Here is a 12,699-nt window from a genome sequence, read left to right as displayed (position 1 = left end):
GTTCATTAAGCACCTTTTCGGGTGTCTGGTGACCAGTTGGATATTTTCTTTTATGAAGTTCCTGTTTAGATCTTTTGCCCATTTTTCTATTGTGTCATCTTTTTCTTATGGAGCTAATTTTTTTAAATTTTTTTAAGATTTATTTATTTATTTTATTTAATTAAAAAAAATTAAAGATTTTATTTATTTATTTGACAGAGATAGAGACAGTGAGAGAGGGAACACGAGCAGGGGGTAGTGGGAAAGGGAGAAGCAGGCTTCCCACTGAGCAGGGAGCCCGATGCAGGGCTCGATCCCAGGACCCTGGGATCATGACCTGAGCTGAAGGCAGACGCTTAACGACTGAGCCACCCAGGTGCCCCAAGATTTATTTATTTATTTTAGAGAGAGAGAGTGAGAGCACGAGTAGGGGGAGGGGCAGAGGGAAAGGGGAGAGAGAGACTCTTAAACAGACTCCCTGCTGAGCTTTGAGCCCAACTCAGGGCTTGATCTCACGACTCTGAGATCATGACCTAAGCCAAAATCAAAAGTCGGAAGCTTAACCACGTGAGCCACCCAAGCACCCCTTTCTTGACTTTTCTTATTTTATTGATCATATTTCCAAATCTGTGAGTATCATCTGCTTTTAGGGACATTTTTTTCTTATGATCTGCACTTTAGCTTTGCTTAAATATGCCACATAAATAGCTTTTACTGCTACATTTACCTTCCACCAGCTATAATAGAGGACTGAAAGCTACTAGCAGAAAAGGCAAGGCATATCAGCTAGTTTTTCTAGAATATAACCTTTCTTCAGACCTTTGATGATAATCCTTAATTTGTATTTCTCCCACTCCTTTCCTTCTGTCATGGTTCCTAGGTAGTGTATAAGTCGTCATTGAACAGAACTGAGGTTTTTCTCTTCTTGATTGTTTGCATTATCATTAATTATTTGATGTTATTTCTGATATCTTTGTATAATTAGGCACAAGAGAACAGCAACTCCTTAAAGAAGAAGACAAAGTTTGTCAGTTTATACACAAAAGAGGGACAGGACAGGCTTGCCGTCCTGATCCCTGGTCGCCATCCTTGTGATTGCCTGGGCCAGAAACACAAGCTGATCAATAACTGTCTGATCTGTGGCCGCATTGTCTGTGAACAAGAGGGCTCTGGCCCCTGCTTTTTCTGTGGTACTCTGGTAAATTGTTTCTTTTATATTTTATTTTACTGTCCTTTGGTTGAATACGTAGGGACATTCACATCCCCAGTAATTTCTCTTTTTCTTAGGAAATTTGTTCCCTCCAATGTCCAGTAAACTCTAGTAGCAAGAATTTGATTAGTCAAAAACCCAAGGTTATGTCTTAGTACTGAGGCCTATTCGTGAGAAGAGTTTTGAGTATATGCATTGTTGAGGACTCCAAGTCTTATACTGTAACATAATTCTCATATTATTATAGCTTCTATTTCCAGGACACCTCCTTTTCATCTTAATTGTCTGAGAGAATGACTTCAAGAGTGTGGCAGTAATAACTGTCTTACAAACACCCTAACAAGTTGTCTAGAAAACTTACTCTGCCAGTTGAGCAGGCTGGCAGAAGCAGTGGTATTAGATGTTGGCGAAGACATCCATTTTATATTGTTTTGTTTTTTCTTCTCTCATGGGTCCTTTAATTATTCAGTACACTCAAAAAATAAGCTGATAGTGGATGACCTGAAAAATGTAGTGTCTTCCATCAAAAATATTCATAAAACAAAAACAAAAATTCATCAGACAGCAGTAAATATCCTCTCCTATGGGGCTTTCTCTAGAGAAATGCCCTGTGGCTGCTGGCAGAAACTTTGTGTGCCACTGAGGCAACTTCTAGGCAATTTCAGTGTTTTCCACTAGATCCCTTGCATCCTTCAGTTCACGAATCAGAGTAATGTAAAGCAAATTGGCTTTGGAGTCTTACAGCTTTGTAAACTCAGTATGAAATTGTTTTGTTTTGTTTTTTGTATAGGTTTTTTTTTTTAAGATTTTTAAAAATTTATTTATTTCACAGAGAGAGACACAGTGAGAGAGGGAACACAAGCAGGGGGAGTGGGAGAGGGAGAAGCAGGCTTCCCGCAGAGCAGGGAGCCCGATGCGGGGCTCGATCCCAGGACCCTGGGACCATGACCTGAGCTGAAGGCAGATGTTTAACGACTGAGCCAAACGACTGTTTTTAAGTAACTCCTTTTTTGCCTTCCTTCTTATAGTTGCAGTGATTTTATAATAAACAGAACTTTTTCTTTGCTTAATATATTCATTATTTTAGAAGTAGGTAATATTCGAAGGCAAAGAAATGAAATATATATAGTATAAAAGTATAAAAGTTAGACTAATTTTCACTGATGGCACTGTAATTTGCTTTTTCTGGTTCTTTCTAATAAGACATCTGCTTATAACTTCTTTTGTAGGACTTGGATTTCATGATTAGAACTGGAAGTCTTTTTAAAAAACGTGTATTTTTCCCAGTATTCTCAGTGATGGCAAATCTTTGTCCTTTGAAAGTAGGTTAGATTTTTTTTTTCTTTTTTTTTAACTATCAAACCATTCAGGATACTTCCAGTGAGATAAGTTTTTTCTGTGGTTCATAAAAGAAGGGATGAGTAGAAAGAGACTAGGGCAAACTCATTTGGATATGTATATTTTTGGTGTATTTGCTTGGATAAAAAAAACACCAACAGTCTCATTATTTTATTGCCATATCTAATGTGTAATTTGAGGTTACATTTTAGGATATCAAGCAAACAAAATTAATGTAACTTGGATCATGTGTCTTACTCTTATTACTTTATAGGTATGTACTCGTGAAGAACAGGATATTTTACAGCGTGACTCAAACAAGAGCCAGAAACTGCTGAAGAAGCTAATGTCAGGTAGGCAGCAATCTTCTGATTGGATCATCATGGTGGTGGGTACATCTTGTTGTATCTGTGATTGTTTCTTTCTTGTACCCTGCTATGCAAGATGCAGTTTATTCATCCATTTATTCTACAATCATTTATTTTTTTTAAGTTATTAAAACCACCTAACATTGAGCAAAAAACTACTAATAATATTGGATTATAACCCAAAGAATAAAATTAATATCCTGAATCAAATGAATAAGTTAAATGGGAGAGAAGGGACAGCTCTTTATTATAGAAGAATTCCAATTATTACCATGAAGGAATGAGGGTTATAGAAAATCGCCATTTAGAATACCACAGTTTTAGTAATTGCCACGAGCAAGATCCACTAATTGATGCTAAAATTGTTGGATGAAAGTTTAGGAATAGGAGATTTGCAAGTTCATGAAAAACCAGGAAAGACTGAAGAATTATCACAGATTAGAGGACGCTAAGGAGACATGACAAGTAACTGCAGTGTGGGATTCTGAATTGGATCCTAGAACAGGACAATAACGTTAATGGCAAAAATGTTGGAATCCAAATAAAGACTGTAATTTAGTTAATAGTATTGTACTAATGTTAATTTCTTTGGATAATTACACTATGGTTATGTAAGATAAGGTATTAACATTAAGGGAAGCCTACTGAAAGTTATACAGAAGTCTACTTTTTTTTTTTTTTTGGCAACTCTTTTCTAAGTCTTTTATAGTTGAAAAACACATGATAAAAATAGTTAAGGATGGGGCACCTGGCTGGCTCACTTGGTGGAGCATGCGACTCTTGATCTCAGGGTTGTGAGTTTGAGCCCCATGTTGGGTGTAGAGATTACTTAAATAAAAACTTAAAAATAAGATTTTATTTTTAAAAAAAATTTTTAAATTTTATTTACTTATTTATTTATTTTACAGATTTTATTTGAGAGAGAAAGAGCAGGCGTGGGTGGGGGGGCAGAGGAAGAGGGAGAAGCAGGCTCCCCTCTGAGCAGGGAGCCCCATGCGGAGCTCAAACCCACGATCCTGAGATCATGACCTGAGCGGAAGGCAGATGCTTAACCGACTGAGCCACCCAGGCACCCCAAGATTTTATTTTTAAAATCTCTACACCCAAAGTGAGGCTCAAACTCACAACCCTGAGGTCAAGAGTCACATGATCCACCAGCTGAGCCAACCAGGTGCCCCGAAAATAAAATCTTAAGAAAAAAATAGTTAAGGAAATTTTTTTTTTTTTTTTAAAGATTTTATTTATTTATTTGAGAGAGAGAATGAGACAGAGAGAGCATGAGAGGGTCAGAGGGGGAAGCAGACTCCCTGCCGAGCAGGGAGCCTGATGTGGGACTCGATCCCAGGACTCCAGGATCATGACCTGAGCTGAAGGCAGTCGCTTAACCAACTGAGCCACCCAGGCGCCCGTTAAGGAAATTTTTATTTTAAAGATTATTTATTTGAGAGAGACAGAGATAGCGAGAAGAGAGCATGAGCCGGGAGGAGAGGGAGAAGCAGGCTCCCACTGAGCAGGGAGCCAGATGTGGGGCTCGACGTGAGGCTCCATCCCAGGACCCTGGGATCATGACCTGAGCTGAAGGCAGATACCCAACCCACTGAGCCACCTAGATGTCCCAGTTAAAGATATTTTTTTTAAATTTTTTTTTTAAAGATTTTATTTATTTATTTGATGGAGAGAAACACAGCGAGAGAAGGAACATAACCAGGGGGAGTGGGGGAGGGAGAAGCAGGCTTCCTGCAGAGCAGGGAGCCCGATGTGGGGCTCGATTCCAGGACCCTGGGACCATGACCTGAGCTGAAGGCAGATGCTTAATGACTGAGCCACCCAGGCGCCCCAAGGATATTTTTAAAAGGAAAAACAGTGTACTCATTATTTCCACTTACGCAAATTTTTGTTTTTGCTTTAGTTCATTGTTTTGGTTTTTTTTTTTAAAGATTTATTTATTTATTTTAGAGAGAGCTCACACACACAAGTGGAGGGGACAGCGAGAGGAAGAGAGAATCCTCAAGCAGATTCTCCACTGAGCGAGGAGCCCTATGTGGGGAAATATCCCAGGACCCTGAGATCATGACCTGAGCTGAAATCAAGAGTCGACCACTTAACTGATGACTGAGCCACCCAGGCGTCCCCATGGGTTTTTTTTTCTTTTTAATAAAGATTGATTGATTGGTATTATAAAGTAGTGATCATAGTGTGTATAGAACTTTATGTTTTCCGGAGCACCTGGGTGGCTCAGTCGTTAAGCGTCTGCATTTGGCTCAGGTCATGATCCCAGAGTCCTGGGATCAAGCTCTGCATTGGGCTCCCTGCTCAGTGGGGAGCCTGCTTCTCCCTCTCCCACTCCCCCTACTTGTGTTCCCTCTCTTGCTGTGTCTCTCTGTCAAATAAGTAAATAAAATCTTCAAAAAAAAAAAAAGAACTTTATGTTTTCCTTTTTTTCAATTGGTATTTTACAATTAGTTTCTATGTTGCTATCTATTCTTCATATTTATTGTTTTTAGTGGCTAAGAATAGTTTGTTAACTTGAATTATTGTAATTTGATCACGTACTTTTCAGTTACTGGATATTTTGACTCTTAAATCTTTCAGTTTATTTCCCTGGGATAAATTCTTAAGAATCAGATTATTGAGTCAAAGAATATGATTTTTTTTTTTTTTAAGTAGTCTCTACACCCTACGTGAGAGGCTTGAACTCACAACCCTGAGATCAGGAGTTGCATGTTTCACTGACTGAGCCAGGCAGGTGCCACAAAGAATATGATTCTTTAGGGGCACCTGGGTGGCTCAGTCTGTTAGGTGTCTAATTCTTGATTTTGGCTTAGGTCATGATCTCAGGTTTGTGAGATCAAGCCCTGCAATAGGCTCCGCACTGGACATGGAGCCTGCTTAAGATTTTCTCACTCTCCCTCTGCCTTTCCCCCCTCTCTCTCCCTCTCTTAAAAAAAAAAAAAAGGATTTTTAAATTTATTTTTATTCTTTTAACAATATGATTTAAGGGGCGCCTGGGTGGCTCAGTTGGTTAAGCGACTGCCTTCGGCTCAGGTCATGATCCTGGAGTCCCGGGATCGAGTCCCACATCGGGCTCCCTGCTCGGCGGGGAGTCTGCTTCTCCCTCTGACCCTCCTCCCTCTCATGCTCTCTGTCTCTCATTCTCTCTCTCAAATAAATAAATAAAATCTTTAAAAAACAAACAAACAAACAAAAAAACAATATGATTTAAAAAATTGAAGTGTAATTGACATACAATTTAATATTAGTTTCAGGTGTACAACATAGTGATTGACAATTGTGTATGTTGTGAGGTGCTCACCACAAGTGTAGTTACTACCATCCATCACCATATGATGCTATTAAAATACCATTGACTAGGGGTGCCTGGGTAGCTTAGTCGGTTGGGCGTGTGCCTTCAGCTCAGGTCATGATCCCAGAGTTCCAGGATCGAGTCCTGCATTGGGCTCCCTGTTCGGCGGGGAGTCTCCTTCTTCATCTGCCCCTCACCCCACTCGTGCTCTCTCTCTCTGTCAAATAAATAAATAGAATCTTAAAAAAAAAAAGAATTAAAAAAATACCATTGACTATATTCCCTGTGCTGTACCTTTTATCCCTGTGACTTAATCATTCCATAAGTGGAAGCCGGTACCTCCCCCACTCCCCTTCATCCCTTTTTGCCCATCTCCCCCCTTCCACTGCCCCCCCGGCAACCACCAGTTTTTCTCTGTATCTGTGGGTCTGTTTCTGCTTTTGTTTGTTTGTTTTGTTTTTTAGATTCCACATATAAGTGAAATCATACGGTATTTGTCTTTAATATGATCATTTTTGACACTTAAAATGTATTTGCCATATTACTTTACCAAAATATACCGATCTGTAACAGGATAGTGACTAAAACCTGTCACTATTGAATTTTGACATTTCAAATATTTTTATCTCTATACCTAAAAATTTTTTTATTGAAGGGGCACCTGGGTGGCTCAGATGGTTGGGTGTCGGCCTTCTGCTCAGATCATGATCTCCGGGTCCTGGGATTGAGCCCCATGTCGGGTTCCCTGCTCAGCTGAGAGCCTGCTTCTCCCTCTCCCTCTGCCTCTTCCCTTGCATGTGCTCTCTGTGTGTGTCTCTCTCTCAAATGAATAAATAAAATCTTTAAAAAAATTTTTTATTGAAGAAGTTGAACATGTCTCCCTATCTTTTCAGTTAGGATTTAAGATCATTATTATAAGAAAAGTTAGTTCTAAGTGTTTTTCTTATATTCAGAACACAAGAATCTCTCTCTCTAATCTTAAAAGAGAGGCTTTTTTTTTTTTTAAGGATTTTATTTATTTATTTATTTAACAGAGAGAGACACAGTGAGAGAGGGAACACAAGCAGGCGGAGTGAGGGAGGGAGAAGCAGGCTTCCCTCAGAGCAGGGAGCCTGATACGGGGCTTGATCCCAGGACCCTGGGATCATGACCTAAGCCGAAGGCAGACACTTAACAACTGAGCCACCCAGGCGCCCCTTAAAAGAGAGTTTTGACAGGACTTTGAACAGGCCTGGAGTTTGAATAAAGAGAAAGGTTAGCCTTCAGTATAGCCTTGTTTTCCTAACACATCTTGGGTCTTTGTTTTTTCATAATTTATGACTCTCTTTTCTGGGATATATAGGTTTTTGGTTTGCTGTCACACAGGAGATGACACATGGTCCAAGGAATGGATGTGGGCTCGTTAGACCTAAATTTAAATTTTGTTTCCATCTTCTAATTTCTACCTGAGTGACTCAATAAGTTTATTATTGTCTCTGAACTTCTTTACAGAAAAAGAAATTGTCTTACACAGTTATTGGGAGAATTAAATAATGTAATATATTAAGTGCCTTAGCATCTAATAAGTTTTCAGTATTCATTTCTGTCCCTTTCCTGCAATTTCTACTCCTTTTTCTTCCATTATTTAATTTTTAGTTTTGCTATGTGAAAGTATGTTTAAAGGTCATAGTCAGCCCTATTCAATAAAACTTTTCTTTTCTTTCTTTCTTTTTTTAAGATTTTATTTATTTGACAGAGAGAGAGACAGTGAGAGAGGGAATACAAGCAGGGGGAGTGGGAGAGGGAGAAGGAGGCTTCCCGCTGAGCAGGGAGCCCGATGCGGGGCTCGATCCCAGGACCCCGGGATCATGACCTGAGCCGAAGGCAGACGCTTAACGACTGAGCCACCCAGGCACCCCTCAATAAAGCTTTTCATTTATAATGCATTTTTCTATTGTTTAACAGTTTGGTACCCTTAGTGATCCAAATTTCCATATGGGAAGAAATAGATCCTACTGTATACTGAGAACCAATTCTGTGTCAAGCGATGCTTGATGCTTGATAAGTAAAGCTTGGCCTGTGTATTTGTTTTTCATTGAAGTGAAAACTGTCAGCCATCTGGAGCAGAGCCAGATCTTCTGTTACTGTGTTCCTCACTGCCCAGTGAAAAAACTGTATTATAGGCTGACACCATTTGGTTTCCTTATTGAATTTCAGGGACGGAGAATTCTGGAAAAGTGGACATCTCTACCAAGGACCTTCTTCCTCATCAAGAATTGCGAATTAAGTCTGGTCTGGAGAAGGCTATTAAGCATAAAGACAAACTGTTAGAATTTGACAGAACTAGGTATGATGTGGGTTAGAATAACAAATGCTAAGCAATAGACTGGTCCACAAATTCTGGCCATTAAAACATTTATTCTGGCATTTGATACCTTTCTAGCGTGGAGTATGAAAGATTCACAGCAAAAGAAGTGTTCCACTGTGTACGAGGCCTACATCTTGTTTTTGAATTCATGTTTGAATAAGATAGGCTCTCACCAAGAGGATCTTACCCTGCAACATTTTTTTGATTTTTAGCAGATGCTACTATACCCCCCAAAAGTTGATTTGGGTTGACAGAATTCCCCAGTTGTTCCACGTGCAGCCATTCATTCCGTCAGTCCGCATATGTGAGAGTGCCTACCTGGTGCAGACTGCTGTGCTGGGCTCTGGAGGACCTGTAAGAAATTGCCTCTGGGAGAGTGTAGGTAGCGGTATATCGTGGGAAGGTATCATTTACCCTTCCTTCCCTTTGACACTAAATTTGTGTTCTGATTTAATGATTAATATATTAAAATGTCTGTAAATTGGCTTTTACATTCCTATGTTTGTCATTTAGCCTATCGACTTCTGTTTAGGAGACAGTTTTATTGATTTGTTAATTCTATTTTTTATTTCTTTCTTATTTTTCTTCTTTTGGACAAAATATGTATTGAGAGCCAGTTAGTGGTAAAAATGTTTAAGTAGGACTTGTACACTCATTTTTCAAATGGCTGTGTGAGAATCTGTGAGGGTCCTTGAAGAACCCTGAATCTTTTACTTATTTTAACTGACTTGGGAGTCTATTCCTGGCATTATAATCCTTTGGTTAGACATGCTTCCTCCTTCCAAACCATTTTCTATAAATCTAAGTATAACTTTGAAAGCTATTTCTTGAGTAAGCCCATCACAAGGTTTGTAACTCATATTTACTCTTAATCCTTTAAATAGCACTTTTGTCCCTACTCAGTAAAATTTTATCATTAGAAATAGAATTGGCAATGGAGTACATTTCTTGGTAAATGGAAACTAGAAAAGTGTCTCTCCCTACTGATATTGCCCCCTTTTCTTGTGTGTTCCAAGGTACCAATTTCATTATTTAGGTTCACATGTAGGACCAGTTTTCTCCTGAGCCCTCTGAAACCTCCCACTCTGTCTGCTTTAAAACTTGTATAATTCCAGCTGTGTCCTGAAAAATTATAATCAATATATGAATCTAATTTCAGTATTTCCCTATGCCTGTGTATATCACTAATTTTCATTATGCACAAAGTCAGTTGTGACTGGATTTGTGCATTTCAAGTAGTCACTTAACTTCTTTGAGCCCCAGGTTCATTATCTATAGAATGAGAGAGTTGCGTCATCAAAATTCCTTCTGGTTCTCAGTTTCTTTGTCAGTATGATCTTAGGAATAGGCCTGATTGTCATATCTTGGAATTTGACAAGTGTTTTAGTGTTTTAGTGAGGGACTGAAGATAGGTTTGGAGGGCAGGGGATAGAAACTGGCTTATAGTAGTAGAGTAGTAGGATGTCCTAAGAGTAAGCCAGAGGACTTTAACAGTCCGGGATAGAACTCCTTAGTTTTTAAGGGAAAGGGCAGCAGTTGGACCTAGCAAGAATAGACTAGGCCCCAGTAGTAGAGGGAGTAGGATATTGAGTAACCTGCCAAGACATGAACTCAGATGCAGCAAAACCTGGTGGAAGCCCAATTATGGCTGGACTAGTAAAAAAAAAAACATGGTAGAAGGATAATGGGTTATGCTGCTGTGTCTTTTTCTGCCTGAGAGTGAGATTAGTTTTAGGAGCTGAACTGAGACTGCAGTGGGGATAAGATACATGCAGAAGCTGGGAACCAAGCAGAGCTTGACCTGATTTTGGAACTTTTTCGGGCATCTATATTTAAGGTAATAATCTCAGGATATCAAGTCCTTGTTATCAATAGTGACCCAATTGACATGTGTTCTGTTTTTTACCTCCTTAGCATTCGAAGGACCCAAGTCATTGATGATGAGTCAGATTACTTTGCCAGTGATTCTAACCAGTGGTTGTCTAAAATTGAACGGGAGACCCTGCAAAAGCGAGAGGAGGAGCTGAGAGAATTTCGACATATGTCTCGGCTCTCTAAGAAAATCACCATTGACTTTGCAGGCAGGAAGATCGTGGAAGATGAAAATCCACTAGCAGAGTATCACAGCAAGTAAGTGGGCAGCACCAGAAAGGGTTTGGGAGGGGACAGTTTGACTGTAAAGGATTTGCCCCCCTGTCACGGATCTGTTACTTTGTTTATTTTTTATTTTATTTTTTAAAAGATTTTATTTATTTATTTGAGAGAAGAGAGAGAGAGCATGAGCAAGGGGAGGGACGGAAGGAGAGGGAAAAGCAGACTCCCCTGCCGAGCAGGGAGCCCGACATGGGGCTCAATCCCAGGACCGTGGGACCATGACCTGAACTGAAGATAGACGCTTAACTGACTGAGCCACCCAGGTGCCCCTATTTTTGTTGATTTTAAAAATATATTCATTTGGAATAGAAATATGTAAGAGTAGCTAAGAAAATTTTGAAAATGAACAGTGAGGGGAACTTGTCTTCTAGATAATTGCTGTAGTTTGATAAACTTTTTAAAACAATGAGGTATAGTTTGGGCATGGGAGAAGATCAATGAAATATAAAGGAATCCAGAAACAAACCTGCATTGTGTGTGCTTGTGTCTACACATGTGTAAATTAGTAATTGAAACAGGTAGCATTTCTCTCTTTTTTTTTTAAAGATTTATTTAGGGGTGCCTGGGTGGCTCAGTCATTAAGTGTCTGCCTTCGGCTCAGGTCATGATCCCGGGGTTCTGGGATCGAGCCCTGCATCAGGCTCCCTGCTCCGCGGGAAGCCTGTTTCTCCCTCTCCCACTCCCCCTGCTTGTGTTCCCTCTCTCGCTGTGTCTCTCTCTATCAAATAAATAAAAAATCTTTAAAAAAAAATTAATAAAAGATTTATTTATTTGAGAGAGCGTGTGTGCATGCGATTAGGGGGAGGGGCAGAGGGACAGGAAGAGGGAGAGAATCTCAAGCAGACTCCCTGCTGAACACTCACAGAGCCTGACATGGGGCTCTATCCCACGACCCTGAGATCATGACCTGAGCCAAAATCGACTGAGCTACCCAGGCTCTCCTGAAACAGGTAGCATTTCTAAATAGTAAGGAAAGGGTTAAATATATGATGGGATGATTGGGCACCAACTTGGAAAAAATCTACATTAGATCTGTACCTCAAACCATACTGTGATAATAAGTTTGACTAAATAGTGAAATATAGAAGAGATAAAAGGATCAGAAAGAAATAAAGAAATATAGGAGAATATAGGTATAATCTTGGTGTAATAAAGCTCTTTCTAAGCAAGATACAAAACCCAGAAATAAAAAAGACAAGACATTTTATTTATTTTATTTAAGATTTTATTTATTTGAGAGAGAGCACAAGCTGTGGGGAGAGGCAGAGGGAGAGGGAGAAGCAGACTAGCGAGAGGGAGAAGCTGACTCACCCTCAGCAGGTAGCCCGATGTAGGGCTTGATCCCAGGACCCTGAGATCATGACCTGAGCCGAAGGCAGCCGCTTAACCAACTGAGCCACCCAGGCACCCCAAGATATTTTTAGTAAAGTAAAAAAATACTACCAAATTGAGAGAATATTGTAAACATTTTTAAGTCAAAAGAGGAATATCTATATAATATTTATATAAATATATATTATAATATTATTAAATATTTAAATAATAATTATAATTATATATTATATATTATTATATATTATATTATATATTATAATTTATATATACTTATATATTATATTATAATTATATAATTTTTATAATATATTAATAATATAATAATATATTTAATATAATATATATTATATTTATAATATTTATATCTATCTATATCTATATAAAGACCTGCTACAAACAGTCCGGTAGAAAAATGAGCAAAGGTTAAGGACAATTTACAGGTGAGGAAATACAAATAGCCTATAGACATTTTTTTTTAAGTGCTCAACTAGTTAAAAGTGTAATGCAAATTTTAAAAGCTAATGTACCATTTAATTGGCTGAAATAAAAAATACATATATATAAAATATTGCATAATCTGTGAGTGTAAGAAAATGGATATGCTTTTCTACTGTGGATGGGACTATTAAAATGGTACAGCCTCAATGCCAAGAGTGAACCCTAA

The 12,699-nt window shown here is 38.8% G+C and overlaps 1 protein-coding gene across 3 annotated transcripts in view; it reads left to right on the top strand.

Moving 5' to 3' along the window:
* TRIP4 (thyroid hormone receptor interactor 4) overlaps positions 1 to 12,699 on the top strand; it is a 65,410-nt gene that overhangs the window by 13,826 nt on the left and 38,885 nt on the right. For all 3 annotated transcript variants that reach the window (XM_036101843.2, XM_036101842.2, XM_078079212.1), the window contains exons 4-7: positions 965 to 1,177; positions 2,802 to 2,880; positions 8,396 to 8,525; positions 10,461 to 10,676. In XM_036101843.2, the coding sequence (XP_035957736.1) occupies positions 965 to 1,177; positions 2,802 to 2,880; positions 8,396 to 8,525; positions 10,461 to 10,676 (638 nt within the window). The remainder of the gene's footprint in view (positions 1 to 964; positions 1,178 to 2,801; positions 2,881 to 8,395; positions 8,526 to 10,460; positions 10,677 to 12,699) is intronic.

The sequence above is a fragment of the Halichoerus grypus genome, chromosome 8, assembly GCF_964656455.1.
Source record: "Halichoerus grypus chromosome 8, mHalGry1.hap1.1, whole genome shotgun sequence".
NCBI classification, from domain to species: domain Eukaryota; kingdom Metazoa; phylum Chordata; class Mammalia; order Carnivora; family Phocidae; genus Halichoerus; species Halichoerus grypus.
Note: the sequence above shows the minus strand (reverse complement) of the source record. Positions and strands in the feature narration are given on the sequence as shown.